General features: G+C 36.9%; 1 protein-coding gene across 8 annotated transcripts in view; it reads left to right on the top strand.

Moving 5' to 3' along the window:
* ebf3a (EBF transcription factor 3a) overlaps positions 1 to 16,844 on the top strand; it is a 138,024-nt gene extending 121,180 nt beyond the window's left edge. For 4 of the 8 annotated variants that reach the window (XM_078564888.1, XM_078564889.1, XM_078564890.1 and 1 more), the window contains 6 exons: positions 465 to 553; positions 5,216 to 5,281; positions 6,706 to 6,883; positions 11,695 to 11,883; positions 12,299 to 12,496; positions 14,275 to 16,844. In XM_078564888.1, coding sequence (XP_078421014.1) covers positions 465 to 553; positions 5,216 to 5,281; positions 6,706 to 6,883; positions 11,695 to 11,883; positions 12,299 to 12,496; positions 14,275 to 14,306 — 752 coding nt within the window. In that variant the 3' untranslated portion in view covers positions 14,307 to 16,844. The remainder of the gene's footprint in view (positions 1 to 464; positions 554 to 5,215; positions 5,282 to 6,705; positions 6,884 to 11,694; positions 11,884 to 12,298; positions 12,497 to 14,274) is intronic. The other 4 variants (XM_078564892.1, XM_078564891.1, XM_078564894.1 and 1 more) reach the window with 2 other exon arrangements.
* The last annotated feature ends 2,562 nt before the right edge of the window (positions 16,845 to 19,406 follow it).

Here is a 19,406-nt window from a genome sequence, read left to right as displayed (position 1 = left end):
GAAGTGGCCCATGATGCAGACATCACATCATGACTGCTGTGATTGCTGCATATAGTCCCAAGACCTACAACTGTGTTACCACAGAACCAATTCCATGATTCAGTGTGAAAGGATTTATCACACTATTTAACTGAAGGAAATATGTTCTGAATTGGGTTAGAAATACATTGGGTTAAAAGAAAAACATGCGATTTGGAAAAAATCATTCAGATTATTGTTAAAAAGCCAATTAAAGTGTAAAATAAGATTGAAGTTGCTGTTTGAATCTTACAATTTAAACAATATTTGAAGTGATCAGCTTTTTTTGCAATGGAAAATGTAACTTAATTGTAAGAATCTCTTCCAAACTCTGTTTTGACCTGTTGAAAGGAAAGACCACTCTCAGTGCTAGTGGTAATGAGGATAAATAACTGTTTAAATCTGGATATCTTTTAAATTAAATGAATTCTTCTGAATTTTTGCAGCTTTAAATGAACCAACCATAGATTATGGATTCCAGCGGTTGCAGAAAGTCATTCCCAGGCATCCAGGTGATCCTGAAAGGTTACCAAAGGTCAGTATCCATGCATTCAGGAATGGCAACTTGCAGAATGTTTTTTGAATAAAGTAATTATTTTGTGAATTAGTACTTACAGCATCAACATGTATAAAATCAATCAGTAACAATGGGGGGAGAAAATAAATTGACGAGGGAAGCTGCTAGATACCTGTTCCAGGACAGAGAACATATGTAACTGGAAATGTTTTTTCAATTCAGCAGCAAGAATGTGAACTTTATGCATTGTGAAATAGTTCAATTAAACATTTTCCACTCCAGTAGGCCATAGTGATTTTTATCTAAGCCGCTCCATTCTGATCTATGATTATTTGACTCTTGTTTTCCTTTCATTTTCTGAAGCTTGATTTAGTTTAATCTTTTGTTGACAAAGCTTTTGTCATAAGTCCATGTCCTGGCAGACTAACAAATGAAGACCACACATTAATATTGAATCCATTCTCATTTAATTTCAAAAGAGGAAATGTTAGTATCTATACATGCAATGAACTCAAGTAAAAGTCTTTTCATTTTCATTTCATGTTTTCAGCATTAAAGTTAAATGAAATTTACAATTTTCATTTATATTTGGTACAGTTGATGAACAGAGTTAATAACACAGTATTTAATTTCTGTTTTTCATACTTAAACATTTGCAGTGTTAAGACTGATCAGTTTATTGTGAGTTGCTACAGGTACTGCACCAAGGGCACTTTTGATGTTTAGTAGAAAAGACGAGTTTTTAAAAAAAACTTTGACTTTTCAGCCATCACTGTACAGCATTAACTTTATAGCCACAGTTTATAGCCACAGTTTGTAATGTACTGTAATCAGTCCCACATGAAATCTAAATAATTAATTTTCTAAACAGAAAATGCTGGAAATACTCAGCAGGTTAGACAGCATCTGCGGAGACAAAAATAAATGTTTCAGGTTGATGACCTATTGTCAGAACTGGTGAAAGGTCATTGACCTGAAACACTAACTCTGTTTCTCTCTCCATAGATGCTGCCTGACCTGCTGAGTATTTCAGCACTTCCTGTTTTGATTTCAGATTTCCAGCACCCACAATATTTTGCTTTTGTAACTTGTTTACTACCCTTTAAAAAAAGGCTGGGGTAAATTTTATAATGTTAATATTGAGAAAAAAGGTTGGAATTTCATCCTTGCAAAGTTTATCTGCATTTTCTAATTGAAAATAACTTGAATGCCTTTCAGCATCTGTGCCCCTACATCACATTTCCTGTTTTGCAATTTTACAAACTGCTGTGTGGCTGATCAAAAACAAAGGGATAAAGTATTTCTCCTAGCACTAGTAAAGCTTGTCGCAAGATTTAGCATGTGTATTTTTTACAGGCTTAGAACATGACAGGCCAGTTAGCGTACACCCACAAGTGCTGCATTACTTAGCTCTTTTAATTCAGGTGAAACAGTATTGTTCAGGCTTCACACAAAACGATCACTGGATAAGATGAAATCTAGCAGTTTCAATAAACAACATAAATATTTGATTTTGTTCTAATGGACCCAAATGTGGAGTTCAGCGGCATGTAAATTAAACTGCCAAGCGATTCATCATTGTTAAGCCAGCCGTCTGAGGTTGGTTTGCAAGGGTCATAGCGGCTTCCAAGTAAAATAGCAATTGGCCCCAACGTATATTTTAAATGAAACAAGAACTGGGATAAAAAAAAAATCACCACTAAGCATTACAAACAGTGCAAAATAACAGAAATAAGAGATACAGTTCTGAGAATGTGAATTGTGTATCTCAATAATGCTGAGCAGTGGAGAGAGCTCCCTCCACCATGACTTCACCCTGGAGTTGATAATATTACCACAATATTGATTTTTTTTCAGCAATTTTTTTGAAGATCCGTAATGCACGTGGTTTGACGGATAATTGTACTGCGACAGAAAGCCAATACTTTCTGCATGTATTGCTTTGGACATACACTAATAATGTTGCTATAGTGACAAGAAGTTGGGCTGAATTGAAGTTTACCTCCTAATTTTAGACAACATCAAAAATAAGCTGACTGACCCTATGGGAGTGGCACAAATAGGCAAATGTTATACACAAATCCAGTGAAAACAAAGCAATAAGAAAAGGCATTCATGTGCTAAAAACAAAGATTGAAAGGTGGAGCTTTTAAGTGAACAGCGCCAAAGAACTCTCATTCTTCTTAAGGCTTATTCTAAGATTGCATAATTTAGGTCTACAATATGTAATATTTTAACAGGCAGAAGATAGAAAAATAAATTATGTATTCTAGTCTGCCTTGACAAATTATATTTAATCTAAAGTGAGTAAGCAAAGGATGATTTTTCGAGCATAATTAATTGCATGCATTTCATCTCCACCACCCCCACCCCCCCCTCCCCCCCCACCCCATTTCTAGGGGCAAACACAAGTCTATTATGTTTTCCTTTGTCTAATATACAAAAATTTATTTGGAATGCATCCATGTTGAGCAATTACCCAAGCATTAAAATTCATCTTCGTTCCTTGCGTTTTTGAAGTAGCTACATCTAATGGTTCTACACTCTTCATTGTATTCATAACCTGAGGCAAGAACTAACAGAATAATTGCTTTACAGTTTTATAATGACATTAGCACCTGCAGCAACATCACCTTGGTTACCTTTTTTAACTGTGATGATATATGCTATTCTAGGTGATCGGGCATGTGAATAATCATGTATATTCGAACTGTTTCAGACCAGAGTACAAGTATGAATGCTCACAATAATAAAATTGTACACTCATTGTGAAACAACTGCTGAAATCATTTGAGGTTTAATAGTTTCCATTTAACTTGAAGTCTGTTATGTCCTATTGAAAAGCAGCCAATTACACTTATGGCTAAGGTTTAGAGATTTTCATTGAAATGCTTTTCAGCCACCATTCCCCACTAATCGTATTCACAGCATGAGGCTGTGTGCATCAGCTAGGCATATTGTTGCAAAACAAACTTGTTCAGAATATCCTTGACTGATTGGGTTCCACTTTTTGTCTGTCTGTAATATGACTACATCACCTCTCAAGAGCAGTGCTGGAAGTAGGGTTCATTAGTTAAGATACTATCCAGTAATAGACAGATTAGTGATGAGAGTGCACATAATTTTCCTAAACTATCCTTATGTTCCAGTTGCAAAGTACCATATGGACAAGTAGGTGTAGGATATTTTCTGGGAATGAAAAATAGCTGGTAAATGTACCCATCTTAATTGCTTTAATCGTTGCTTAAAATTGAAAAGCATGTAAAAATCTTGCAATATGATAGGAGAGATTATGAGTAATTATTAACACCTCTGAAAAACACTTTATCTTACTCAGAGAGAGCTGCTCTTGCTGATGAAACCTGATTAAGACAGCTGTGCCTTTCATTGATTGTACCTGCTTCATGACAAGTATAATTCTTTATTTGTATGCAAACTAGATGCATGCAACATCAAGCATAGACACCAATTTCAGAGGTAAATGCCCATTGTACGAGCCATCCATCCGGTAACTTTCTATATTAAATGCTGTTCCTATAAACGTATGGCATGCGCAAGAAGTGATGCCTACAGTGATTAATCTTGATAAATAAAGGATGGGTTTGCTCTTAGAGATGAAAGACACATTGAGCCATGGTTAGTGCTACAAACACACACGTTGTCCTTTGAAATGCTAGTATAAATTTGATGGTAGAAGGCACCCAGTGTATTATTTTTGTTTCAGTCAGCTGAAGTCTATTTACATGAAAAGGTTAAAATAAAGAATAAAAATAAATAAATACTAAGTGTCAGCACCAGAGACAGCTCTTATGCTATTTTGCAAGAGGTCAATTTTTGTTTTTTTATATTAATGTAAGCCTTTAATTGGAAAAGCTATCATTTGGTCATGGCAGTTTGTTTTCCATAGAACAGTGAAAGTGTAAAATTGTATATGGCATGTTTTCTTCATTAAAAGAGTTAAATTGTGAATTAGTCCATGCAACTGTAAAACTAAAAAGAGGAATTCAGACAGGGATAAGACAAAATTCAGTTCATCCGTACCCTCAGGCATAAGTACTCTACAATCTCTGGATGTGAAGTCATTTATGAAGTCCTTTACAACATGCAGTCAAAGAGGTTAATTGAAAAATTTCTTAATGTCATTATGAAAGAACTAGATTAACCTAAGTTAATTCACTTCATTGTTCAGAATAAAGAGGAATAAGCATTGAACCCTCTTGCAAATTTGGGGCATGAATTAGGGGTGAGATGTTGTCTTTGAAGACTCAGCCAGTTTAATTAAGATATGGAAAATTGCTCATTGTTCTTCACTACTAAAGTCCTAGGAATTAGCAGCCAGATGTGATGCCTGTACCTTTCATATCTACTACCGGTATGTGTTTGTTTGTTAAATACCCACAAGGCTACATCATTAAAACTCAGGCTTACTTTTCCTTAATTCAGCATCTTAGCTAGAGACTAAAGCATGTAACAGGAGGCAGTCTTATTGAGATCCGTGTTTTCAAAATAGTTACATTAGTGAATTTGAACTGCCTTATTTACTGATCTTAATTTGGGAGACATCTTTCTGATTGTAAGCGTCACCGTATATCTATCTATTGGGCTTGCAAAGATAAATTGGAACTATCAATGTATTATACTTCCACTCGTTAATTTTATTTCACGTTTGATTTGCTTTAGGAAGTATTACTGAAGAGAGCAGCTGATTTAGTAGAGGCCCTATATGGAATGCCACACAACAACCAGGTAAGTTAAGAATAAGCAACGTGTTGCAAGGAGATAAATTATTCAGCAGGCCGTATAGAATAGCTTAACTATGTGTTTATTACAAGTCAGTAATACATCAAGAGACCCAGATTACATCATAAAGCATCAAAATGAAGCTTTGTAGTTTATTAATAATATCAGATTCCTCAGTTTGTTACTGCTGCAAAGCACATTCCCAAACCTCTTTATTTTATATATACATGTATGTATTACAATCATTTTAGTTCTTGAATGTGAATTAGAGAGATGATGAAATGTATCCACAGTGTCAGTTCTGGCTAAAGTGATGTTGAGGAAATGACTCTTCTACAATGGTTTCAACTTCTGTTTGACCAGTCGATAAGGAAATATCAATGTGCATCTTATACATTGACCATTCAAATCAATCAACTTTCCTATAATAATACTTCATATTTAAAAGTAAACTGCAGCATTTGGTCTTTTGATGGGAACCATACTAATGAATTAAGGGATAAACCTCTATCCCAAAAGTCCCGTTGAGGGATTCTTTACCAATTAGTTTTACAGTCAAAGTAGACAAGACATATTAAACCATACATTCGTGAAAAAAACACTTCGATAAGCTGAATATAATTTTTTTAAGGTGGGTAATTCCTCACATTTCATAGTATTTGGGGTTGCTGTAATTTGAATGCCTGGATGCAAATTCAGTTTGTGCAAAATAACGTTTGTGTATTTAATGGGTACTATCTGTTACTATACAGGTAAGTTGCTTTCAATAGCCTGCAGAATTCAAAACAAGAATGTAGTTGTAAATTGCAACATCAAACTATAGCATTCCTGATCTGACTTCTGATATTACAAAGAGATATATTATAAAATTTAACAAAATGATCAGCAGCCATTAAATTATTACTAGAGTCTGATTGATTAATGCTTCCAGTTTTTTAAAAATACGGTTCGAGTGTATATGTGCACTTTCTAAATTGCAACGTATTCGCTCAATTGTAGATATGCAAATTTGAAAATATTAACATTTTCTTCAGGTTCCCAGCAATGCCATATAAGGGGATTTCACTGTATTTTTATTTGTTTGTTATTTTGAACATTCAGCTGCTGGGCAGCTTGATGCAATGCCCTGCTTTCAGGGTAGAGCTAAACCATTTATTTGTTTTTCACAGCAAGTCCCTTTTGCTGAGACGATTCACATTTAGAGATTAGTTTTGAGCCCATTGTGAAATACAGTGTGTGCTATGCACTGGTTTGGAAGAAAATCTCCACAACAGCAAATACATGCAGTATAAATCATCAAGAAAGATGCTGTGAAAACAACTATAAATAAACACTAATTTTATCTTGAAATGTAAGCTGCCTAACTTTTCCTTTTGTATTTGAAACACATCACTATTATGCATATGTCTAATATTCGATCTAATTTCCAGGAGATAATTCTCAAACGAGCAGCTGATATTGCTGAAGCTCTGTACAGTGTGCCACGTAATCACAACCAGCTTCCCACTCTCGGCAACACCCCAGCTCACAGTGGTATGATGGGAGTGAATTCTTTCAGCAGCCAGCTAGCAGTCAATGTGTCAGAGTCATCACAGGGTAATGACCAAGGTATGTTAGCGTGCTGGAGATAAGTCCTTACAACAGCCGTTTTGCCTTCAGTGTCTAACAAGTCCTGTCCAACATTGACTTTAGAGACCTCAGTAATACTTCAAAGCCCTTTACCTAATTAATCTCCTTGGTCGTTGTTTGACACTGCTACTGGATCCCCCTTTGTTTACTTGGCATTGTAGTGAATTTCACTGCCTGCATAAAGTGCTTACGTAAAATACTATGCTGCTGTTTCAAATAGTTATACATCTGTTCCTCTTATTGTGTAGGAAGCGGAGAAAATGTTCTTTTAATCAATAGTTATGCAAAACATGCATGAACGTAAAATGTGTTAAACAATCCAATTCAGTGAGAAAACAAAAAAAAAATATATAATATAATTTAAAATTAAAGAGAAGGTCGTGAATGGGAAACTTAAATGCAGAATTTATCCAAGGGTTTGAAGCTCTGCTAGCTCACAAACAATAATATCATGTAAGAATCATTAGCCTTCCCTCATGACTGGAATACATTTTCACAGAAAATGATTGACTATAAGTAGTTTTCTTCTGAACATTTAAACTGTTCATGAATGACATTTAATGCCAAAGTAAATACATGTATGTGGGACATTTTAATGCCAGACATTATGTCAGCTGCTTCTGTTCCCTTTAAAGAAGTTCATGAGCTCCATCTTCAAAATCTTTGCATTCATTCTCTAAATTCATGTCTTCATAAGAACACAATATAACGTTATGGTAGTGAATTTCAGAGTAACACTGAGGTTGCAGCTTTATTGCTTTCAAAGAAAAAATCGGGTGAAATTTAATGCTCCCTAGGAGGTGCGAGGGACATATAATTAGGCAGGAGGGCACAGGTTGTGGACCTCATTGCTTTCCCGACTCCCACAAAAAATGGTTGGGGTTGTTTGGGTCAAGGGTGGCCTTCCTGCCCAGAGGCCACTTCTACCAGCAGTGAGTGGAGGCCATGTAGGCAACCCACCAGGTAAACCCTGGTGGTGGTGGGGGAACGTTCCCTTCTACTTGGGCACCTGTACCCAATGGAGAGACCCTCGAACGGCAAGGGCTGCTCCCACATGAAGACCCCACCGTCCCTTTAAATAACTCCCCTTCCTCCCTGCCCTTCACCCTCGTCAGGGCCCTCCTGACTGGCCAAGGCGATCCTGCCTCAACTACCTTTCCTGCAGGGCTCCACCAACAATCTCTAGCCTGGACCTACTTCAGTACTGGCAGTGGCCACTGCTCCCGGTGGAGCTGCCAATACTGGAGAGCTGCTAGCCTCTGATTGGCCCGCAGCTTTTGGGGCAGACATCTGCCCTGAAGACCCCTTCGTCCAACGGGTAATTGCCTGATTGGCAATAAATCAGGGCAAAGGGGATGGTGGGGGGTCTCAGAAAGGCTGCAGTGGGATTGGATTGCCACTCAGTTGGTGGAGGGGCCCAGCACCTAGACCATAAAGCTCGCCCATTGTTTTGAAAGGTAGGGCAGAATCTTGTGATAGCTTGCGACAGGCCGGTGGTGGACTTTCACCTAGGAACAAGGACCCTGGCAGCAGAAGTCCCACCTGCTGAGAGCTGCTGGCCATTCAGCAGTGACACAGGGGAGGCAGTGGCTGCTGCCAGTCCAACACCCACCTGAGGCCTCGGATCGATGAGGGAACCACGCATGGGTGAGTGACGGAAGGAGAGGGTTTCGCAGGGAGGGGTTTGCGGAGGAGGGGGAGAAATGGGGGTCAGCTCCAAAGCAAGTGGGTGGCTCTTAGCAGTCCCCCCTGCTTCCCGAAGCTGGGTCGCTTGATCAGTGTCTTTGAACAAGGGATACCACCACCCCACCACCCCCGGGAGCCTTTCAGCACACATCAGGATTTGCTTGTTGTGCTGCCCACATGGTGAGCCTGCATCCACCCCTCGATTAATACCAGCAGCGGAGTAATGAGGCCCTAAAGTGGGGGCCTTAATTTCCCACTTAAAGTCCTCAATTGGCTGCAGGGCAGGAAGGCCATCTATGAGCCTTCTGCCCTGGATTTAATCGGGGTGGAGGCAGGAAGGTGGTGGGGTTCCCACCTGCCACCCTCCCATCCAATTAAATACCTCCCTGCCACTAAACACACCGTGGGGGAGGACCCAAAAATCTACCCATAGGTTTTTCCCACTACATCAAACATACGTTATCCTTTCTTTAGTTATTTTCACTTTGTAGTAAATCTTGGAGTTATAACTTACAGCTCAGCTCTGTCACATGTTGGAATTGACTGGCATTGTTTAGTTTTTCATCATAGTAAAGTGATTCGCATGATTACCAACAAACTGCAGAAAATTTGGAAAGCATTTTTTTTGTTGCTTAGTGCAGTTTTGCGTCGTCTATCCATAGAATCAGAGAATGACACGACACCTGAAGGAGGGCGTTCAGCCCATTGTCCCTGAGCTGTCTATCCAAAAGAGCCATGCAACCAGTGGCAGAACTTTTACCTCGGCGGGCAGCCATGCGCCTGACCAGCTTGAGCGCAAAATGATGCGCGTTGACTTCGGCCAAGCGTCCCGACGTCAACGCGCAGTCACGCGATACTTTGGTCGGCAGGTGCACGAGGGAATCGGCAGCGCGCCCGCCGACAATTAAAAAGCCTATTAAGGCCCTTAAGAAGATAGTTAACTTAAATTTTTCGCTGCCCATCCAACCTCACGGTTGGCGGGCAGGCGAAAACACTTTTTAGGAAACCTCATCCACGGGCGGGATGAGGTTTCCAAGAACAAATAAAAATAAAATAAAACATTTTACATTTCATTTATAACATGTCCCTGCTCATGGGACAGGATCACATGAGGGGACATGTTTTATAACATTTTTAAAACCTTTATTATTTTTTTTGAAAACTGTTCATCTCCCTGAGGCACGGAGCTGCCTCAGGGAGATTTTCAAGCGGCACTCGTGCGCTTGTCTGAAGTTCGCGCTTGCCCTTCTCCCCCCGCCCGCACAGGCAGCGCTCAGCCCTGCCGCTCGTGTTTCCCGCTGAGCGGGCATTAATTGGCCCGCCAGCGTGAAATCGCAGTCCGGCCCTGATAGCGGGCGGCGGGCGGCTTCCTGACAGCCCCTGCCCGCCCCCCGCCAAGCCCGCCTGACAAGGGCAAAATTCTGCCCCAAATCTATTTCCTGCCTTCTCCCCACGGCCCTGCAATTTTTTTTTCTTTTCAAGTATTTATTCAGTTCCCTTTGGGATGTTACTATTGAATCTGCTTCCACCAACCTTTCAGGCAGTACATTAATGATCATAACCTACAAAGTCTCCTCAACTCACCTCTGTTTCTTTTGCCAATTACCTTCAACCTGTGTCCTCTGGTTACCAACTCTCCCACCACTGGAAACTTTCTCCTTATTTCCTCTATGATTTTGAACATCTCTATTGAATCTTCCTTTAACCTCCTCTGCTCTTAGGAGAACAATTCCAGCTTTTCTAGTCTTACCACATAACTGAAGTCCCACATTCCTAGTACCTCATTTTTTAGGTTAAGTGGTTAAATAATATTGTGTATAATACCCCTGAACAAGACATTTAATGGAACTTAATTAATAACTGTATGATAATACTACCTTACCCTATTATGAACAATACTATTTGATTTAGTTTGCTATACAAGCCCATTTCCCACCATCGCCTCCCCACCCGTCCCCAGTTGAAATGGTGTATGATTTATCTTTAGTTTCTAAACTGATTTCAAAACTAAATACACGTGTAGCACAACTGGCCAAATTATAATGGTAAATACATGATAGTAGGTGCCTGGAAGTGATTATCAGATAATAATATTGTAATTGGTTTGGATGATATAATCTTACTGTTATGGTTTATAACTATCACTTGCAACTTGGAAACCACTCACATAGTTATGATTATAATATTTACATGAAGTTGATGATATTGTGTTATGGTCTTTCATTTTACTCTTTGTAGTAGACAAGATGTTTTATGTTATTGATATATGATGATATCCTTACTGAAGAATCAGTGATTGTGGCATGATCATTGTTTATCTATGTATAACCTGCTGGGTTGATCAAGAAAAATTATTGTTATGCATGATAATGATTAAAAATATGATTATGCTTCATAACTTGAAGCTTACTTTCAACAATTGAAATGAGCGTTACGAAAAAACGCTCTTTAATGAAGATTTCCCTGAGATGGAATTTTAAATGTTATATGAATGTAATAAACATGCTCCTTCTTGCTGGATATGGCATTTTGCGGCACTTCAAAGGCTAAAAGTTCATTCTCGCTATTGCTTCAGTCAGTGAATCGGGCTTGTTGATAATTACTACTATAGCTGAATGTGAGAGCAGCTGACAGCGTATGATTGAAAAAATCTTCTGTATGCTATATCAACGAGGAAAAAGGAATTCTGCTGCTTATCAGAAAGTGTCAACTGCACAGCATAAGGCTGCAGCCACTCAACTTGATATTTTAATATAACATTTATTGAACTCATCTTGGCAAATTAATCTCAAAGCTAAGTCATAACTTTATGCAATCTTATTGTGGAAATATTACACTAAGATGTGGTAGACTTATATTTTTTTAATCAAACTGTCTCTTTTATAAAAAGCCCGTCAGTCAGTTTTAAAGCTAACCTGCATCATCTACCTACGCCGCATTTGTCATAGTTAACGGGAAACTTCTTTTAAGAGCCAAAGTAACCTTTCAACAGATTCACTTTTAACTTCTTGCAAAGCACGATCATAGTTGGCAAGTCGGCGCTACGATCGATAGTTTTTCTAAAGGAAGTTTTCAAATATTGGAATGTAAATTTTGTTTTACAGTAGGGTACAGCCGTAACACAAGTAGCGTCTCCCCGCGTGGATACGTTCCCAGCAGCACCCCTCAGCAGTCCAATTATAACACAGTCAGCAACAGCATGAATGGATATGGTAATGCTGCAATGACCAACCTGGGAGTACCAGGCTCTCCTGGATTTCTGAACGGTTCATCAGCCAACTCTCCCTATGGCAGTAAGTGTCTGCTTTACCAGTAATATACAAGCAGTGGCTCCATGTGCAGTTTTATATTGAATAAATGCTTGCATTAAAAATGTAACATTTTATTTTTGTGAGAAGTCAGCTGCTGGATAAAAGGAAGGGTGACTCTGGAGGCTGGACACAAATAATTAATAAACTCAAACTTCATTGAGCATTAGATGTGTGGGTTCCAAGTCATAACTGATTGAGAATACATTTGCTATGTACGTGTATGACAAAAAGTTCATCACAAAAGAGTTTGCCTATTATCCATAGAGTGGCCTAGCTGGGACATTTTTATTTCTAAAATTTTGTAATAAATCTAAAATTGTTTTAAAGGCCTTCTCTACTACTCCTTGTGTGTGGTGCAAACCAAAGTCTCAGCCTGATTATTTTTGCTTTATTGCAGTAGTGCCGTCAAGCCCTACCATGGCAGCCTCTTCGGTCACCCTCCCTTCAAACTGTAGCAGTACACACGGCATTTTCTCATTCTCACCTGCCAATGTCATCTCTGCAGTGAAACAAAAGAGTGCATTTGCTCCTGTTGTCAGGCCTCAAGCCTCTCCTCCACCATCTTGCACCAGTGCAAATGGAAATGGACTTCAAGGTGAGCTAGTATCCTTCATTTCCTGATCCACCTTCAGGCATGCTCATCCCATACAATAATACACATTAAAATTCACAACATCTTTCCCAATGAGAAAAGCAAAAATTATTGCAATTGTATAGTCTGCACTGGTTAATCGATTATCTAATGAAGCCAGTAATACACAAATACTTTGAAGCCGGACTGCGGCCAGATGCACTTTGTTTTGTAATCAGAGTATGTGTGCTTCTATAGTCCTTGTCAAGGTTTCAGCTTTCTATGTTTTGTTTCTAAGCATGTGATGGAGCTCTATAGAAATGGATAAGAAATGAATGCATTAGTATCCTGATACTATACTTGTACTCTTTAGGAGCCATTTTGAAATCAAATAAATTGGTGAACTTCACACATATCACTGCAGCTTGATTTTGTTTCATGCACTTACACAATCGACAAGAAAAATTCTTCAGAGTGAAATTAGGCATGACTTCAACATTGTGCACAGTCTTGAACCTGGCAAATATAATTCAGAAGGTGAAATGACTCCTATGTCAGTAATACCTGTAGGTTAATTTGATATTCTTCAGAGTCTGGCATTTGCCTTCACTAGGCTGACAAATGTGTGCAGTCTCCATGTTTGAATCATTTGCAGATATGATGCAAGTATGGCTCACACCTGGTTATAATAACCACTTTCTAGTAACTGAAATGACTTTGAAAAAATGTTGAACAAATAAATAGATCAGACTTCCTCTGGTAACATGCAACTTTAGTATAATTTCTTATGAAATTATTTGCTAATGGTGTTTTTCTTCAACTTCCAAAGTAACGCAGAAATATTATTTAAACATTAAGTAAATTACTGATTATTTGTGCTGAAAATATCAGGAGAATACATGAAGAATACCTGAATGTTAACAGTCCTGTATGACACTTTAACTTTTGTTAGCTATTATCATGCTACTTTCTTAGACTTTGATTCATAATTGTGAGAACTAAACATAATGGATAACACTGGCATAAATGAACCTGAATGAAATTAATACTGATGGTATGTTAAGAAATGCACATTCCAATATTATTAATATTTCCATGGAAAGTCTTAATTATCGGTGACATGCCTTGTTTGTAGGTCTAGGGCATAAAGTTAAAAAACGAACAATTTGACAGAAAATAAGAAATGTAAGTGTTCTGTGCATTGCACATGGCAGATTGAAGTATTGGAGACTTTTGATCTCAGGCAGCCGCTGGCCTGGTAACACAGTTGTTATGATAAAATGCAATTAACAGAAAGCAAAAATTGAGGTCCCCAGCTAAAGTCAAAGTGCTGGGAGAAAAGAGGCAAGGTTGCTAAGATTTCAATTTAAGGAACCCGAGAAGTGTCTGGTCCTTGACTACTGAGTGAGTTGGTCCTGTCTGACGTTACCAGAACTGACCATGTTGTTTCTCACCTGTCAGCAGAGGCAGCCTCCAGGGAGTCTGGACCACTGTTTGCCATTAACAAAACGCTAAGAGAAATATCACACATGTGGTAGGCAGTATGCTGTTCACCTAAAATGTCAGAATGTTCCTCTTTTAAAAGTGAAGTCTTTGTAGAATGTCTTGTTAAAAAGCACATTTCAGTTTTTTTAGTCTGGACCTGCATGAGCCATACTAAACAGCTGCATACCACAAAGCTTGGACTTCAATTCAGTACCTTGCTGGTACAACTAGCATTTCAGAGCTTAAGTTATATTTAGAGCTAATACTGTTTACACACTGATAGGTTGCTAATAGAGTTTCTGTTTCTTTCCTTTTAGGTATGTCTGGACTTGTAGTCCCACCAATGTAAGACCACACTTGTTTACCTAGAGAAACACCAAGCTTCCGAGGATGAACTTCAGGGGACAAGTTCATTACATCAGAAGATGCTGTTAGAAAAAGTATGAGCAACAATGAGAGAAAAAAAAACAACAGATCCTTCTACTGTTAAGAACAAAAAATACATTATTACTCACTGAATTTACTCAAACCATTAGGAAATGACTTGCAAGCAACTTAATTCTTCATGAACAATTTCATTTTATTAACAGAACTTTCTCATATTTTCACATTTCTCTATCTTGAAGAAACAAAAAAAGCAATGCCTATTTTGTATAAAGTTTCAGATGACGTCTTGGCTATGTCTAGTTCTTGCTATGTGTTGGGAGAAACTTTGTGGATGCACCATTTTGATTATCATGAAACACTGTTGAAATATTCCTCAAGCAGAACATTTTTCAGTACTATATTTAGATTCACAATGGTTGTGTATCTCTATAATGTGAAATAATTTTTGTTGGGGGTGAGTAAGGGGCCAAGGAGGTATAAGCCATTGAACTGGAAGGAGAAGACTAAATGTATGATTTAAGAAATGGGGACTTATGGAGGGCTAGGGGAAAATTTATCATGCTTAAATTCATCTTAAAAAACTGAACTTTGTAACTTATTGTAGTTAGAAATTGTAACTTTGATATTGCAAAAATTCTTCTCTTGCCTTCAACAAGCACACTGACGGAGATACAAAAGCTACTGTCTGTTGGTAAAGAATATACTTCCACTGCTAGAGCTTCCTGTTAACAAGTGTGATCTGCAATGTTTTTTCAACTTTTGCTAGCACTGTATACTATTGCATTCTTAGGCTACTGTGAAGTCTATGTTCCTTGTACCAGAAAGTTGTCCTTTGACTTCTAGATCCTTCTCCCTAATGTGTTTTGTATGTGGTTATAAAATATTGTAGAATTTTGTGATTTTGCCAAAGTTGTAGCTAAATATTTATACACTTGTCTTGAATTTTTCAGATCCACTTAATATTAAGGAGAGAGGTTTTATTCCTTATGAAGTTAGTAAGGAGTAAAAAAAGTCCTATTCTTCATTGCTACACTTTCTTTCACATAAACACAGTCACTGAGCAATTTTTTGTAACATACCAATATAAATATTGTATTTATCTTTGAAATTTTGTATATTGCTTTCCTTCATTTTATTTTATCTTGTATGTATTTGTTTGTCACGGCCAGGTATTGTGATGCCTAAGGAGCATTAAGCCAAGAACATTTGCCTTCATCTATTTCATTTTATAAAATTGCTTTGTCCTTATGTTTCATTTTTACTACCAGAATCTGTTGATTTGTTCAGACCTTCCGTCCATTTTTTTATTTGAGAAAAATCAAATTCATTGTTTATTTTTATATAATTTTTAAGTTAACTGAACAAATAATTTTGAATAAAACTGTTGTTGTATAGTCAAAAGGAATTGTTTGTGCCACATGGCTGTAATGAATAATAGTAGAAAACGTGCATGTGCAGCAGCCACAGAAGGATGATCCAATTTGTGGTTGTAAATTATTTAGAATGTAATATTCATTTTTAACTGCCACCCATGAATTTGCCACATAGTAAAAATGTATTTACTGGAAAAATTTGGAGGCCTAAAGTCAAAATGGAAACTTCAGTTCATCTGGTAAACTGATGTTTGATTAAACATATGACAATTAAATACAGAAAGACTTCTCTGATGCCTTAACATTGGAGTTCTTGACAGTAACTTTGGTGCCACTCTGTCATTGGTTTACACCACAATTGATAATCATCACTGCAGCTGTCAAGGATGATCTATGGTGTAAAAAGCACAAAACTTTGTACAAACACTTATTCCAAACCCCTGCAAGCCTCCACTCTGTTGTACCCTGCAAGTTGTCAGACTAGAAGTCCTGTACTGCCGTGTCTGAAAGTGGAAGTTTCTTTTCCAATGTTTCATGCCTGACAGTGCCCAATCTGTTTGCAAAGACAGAAAATAGGTACATCTTGTGACCATTTTTGTGCCTTTGCATCGCACTGCGTGATTTGCTAAAGCAGCATGCAATATGCTTTGCAAACTACAGCAGCATTGGAGGTCAAATCATAATGGGGATCATATATTGTCATTCTGGGCAAAATGCACATTAGTAACAGTTATTTTATTTAATTCGAAAGTAAAATAAAAATGTATCACAAGTGTTGAATGTGCAACACATTTACTCTGTGATAACTTCATACAACATACTTACATGGAAATGTCTCAGAGATTTTTCTTATATCTGAGGATCTTGTTCCAAAAGGAAGTCATGTACATGTGGAAAAAAATTGCAAGATTCATCATTACTGCAGTATGTTTTTTGTGTTTTAGATTAATTAGTCAATGCACTCATTGCTTCCTTGTCTTCAATCTTAAAGCTTCACTACATGGTAGAAATAACTGTTAAGAAAATTACAGTAAGATTGTTTTATCTGTACATTTTTCAGATATTTAACTGTATAAAAAACTGTTCATTTTACACGATATTTAATTAAAGTATTTCTTGTCTGTGAATTACTTTTTCAGTAATTTAATATGAGGTCTCAGAATATGTGTTGAAATATGTGCTTATATAAATATAAGGAAGACCAGCAAAACAATTGAGGTCATTTTCTAATTATGTTTTTTTAAATTCTTTTTCTTTAAATGGTTAAGATAATGCATGTCACCATGAACTTTGAGTGTTTTATTTTTAATAGTACTATTGCTCTGTGCACCTTTTAAATTTTTCATACACAGCTTTAATAGTTTAATTTCAGTTTTATTTAAATTTGAAGATACAGTTTCTGTATTCAAGTGCAAATATATTTAGGATATAGGTTTGACCTACAGAAGGGACTTTTTTGTGATCTCAAAGGCTTGTCTTGTACCTAAAGAAAAATCCAAGTTAGTTCTAATAAAGTTATCAAATAATTACTAAAGTGTGAAGACTATGTTTAGACAGACTGGCATAAAGTTTGGAGCATTTTTAAATATGCATAATAAAAGCAAGTAGAAATGGACTACAAAAACTATTCTAACATTAAAAAATCAGAAGCGTTTAGTTTACAGCATTGAAATAAACCTTTCACTCTGCTACAAATATTTCTTAAACATCAGTTTGTTGACCTCTTATCTGACCTAACTTCACTATTTTTCAATTGATAATCTCAATGTGACATCTTCCATGGGAAATTTAAACTTAACTGGTGTAAATTCAAACTCCACAGAGGTCCGATATGATACACTTCTTGGAAAGCTCAGGAGTGCGGTCTCTTTGTTTGTCTCAACTTATATTTTCTGGTTCTTGAGCAGTTAAGGCTTCACAGTTGTAATGTCACTTGGTGCTACAATATTAAGACTGTTAAACCAATAATAAGTAAATTATCCATATACTAGTGATGAGCAAATTAAACATTTTATGAGTGTTCAGCAATGCCAACATGTAATACTTTGTCAAGTGTGGTGAAGCAAAAGCTGTTTTCTCTTTAGGTAATGGGAAAACTGTAATAAAATACATGTCAGGCAAATGTCAAAATATTTCATTTGTCAGTTCCATCTTGATGTGAACATTTATAATACCATCCTTTAGAAATGTTCTTTTTCAGATCATCTATATTTACATTTCTTTCCTTTTCAACGTATATCAGTAGATGTGTTTTGACATGTTTTGGCTTTATAGTCTGCTAAAGTATACAGTGTAAATTAATGCTGGCACATGTTGTTCCTTAATTAGCTTTCTCAGGAATAAATATGCATAGCTTATTTTCGTTAGTAGTGCATTTGACTAATGACGTTCATACAGTTTTGTATTTTTAAAAAATCACATTTCTTTCAGCAAATACATTAATTTGGGCACACAAACGTTCTGCAAATAACTCACACTAACAGAAAACAAACAAAATTGTGAAAGCTTAGTAACAGTCAACTTATGCAAGGTATTATAGCTCCATATTCCCATCCAAAATCAGAAGAATGTGTTTACTCATCTGCCACTTACTGTAAAGCAGCCTTTTAAGGTCTACCAACCTTTTAAAGATTATTCAAAGCACTTGAAATGGGCTTCAATCTAATGCCTCATTTCATTGCATTAAACAGCCTATTTAATAAAGAATCAATATATTCAAAGGGCAAGGTTATCTTTTGTCTATAAGGGGTGGTATCATTTTGAACCCTTTATAGTTCAAATGCTGAAAAAGGCCTCATGAAATCCATACTCATCAACTAGGTCAACTAGAGCAATAAAAAAGACCTCTGTAAGAATAGCTGCTCTTCTTAATCAAGAATTATAAACCTTATCTGGCTCACTGAGTAGCCACAAATAGTGGGTCGGAAAATGTCAATTTCTCATCAAGACAACACACCCAAATAATAATTTTTCACAGAATTCATACAATTAAGAGGATGTAGATAGCAGCATCAGTGATTTAGAGCGATCACTGCTTATTATGTCAGCGGCAAGCTGAAATCTAGCTGTAAGCAGATAATGACTGTTGTTGATAGCAAAAGTGTCAATATGCCAAAGAACGATTTTTGAATGTGAGACCTTCTGTTTTTTTTTACTTTTGCTGATCATGCAGCTTGATAACTATACATCTGCCAAATGACCCCACATGTTGTGTAACTCACAATTAACAGAGTGAATAAACGGCACAAAGAGTAGAAGTTCTTTATATTCTCTGAGACAATTCTCTCTCTTTACCCTTCAAGGATTTCTTTTATCTTTGCAAGAGCTTGCTTTTAATGGAATCTAAACTCATCAGAGGAAATCAAAAACCTCAAATCAGATTACAAATTGATTTTTGGTCGCTTATCATTAAGCAGTGTACTGCCTTGTGTTCCACAGCAGAAGCAACTGTGTATCATTTGACAGTGTGAAAACAACTTGTACGTAAAGTAATTATATAAAGGTCAGGGATGGATTTACATATTTTTATGTCCACATCAAAGTTACGGTGTATATGATTTAAACATTAAAAAGTTGCACAATAGTTTATAATTAATGGAATTTGTTACACTAAATAGATGTCTCCATTTTTTTTTTACTAATTACTAATGTAATAATTGATTAACTATGGAAGGTTATTGAATATTTGA

The sequence above is a fragment of the Cetorhinus maximus genome, chromosome 20 (genome assembly GCF_964194155.1).
Source record: "Cetorhinus maximus chromosome 20, sCetMax3.hap1.1, whole genome shotgun sequence".
Lineage (NCBI taxonomy): Eukaryota > Metazoa > Chordata > Chondrichthyes > Lamniformes > Cetorhinidae > Cetorhinus > Cetorhinus maximus.
The sequence above is the reverse complement of the archived record's forward strand: the minus strand, read 5'-3'. Positions and strand labels throughout refer to the sequence as shown.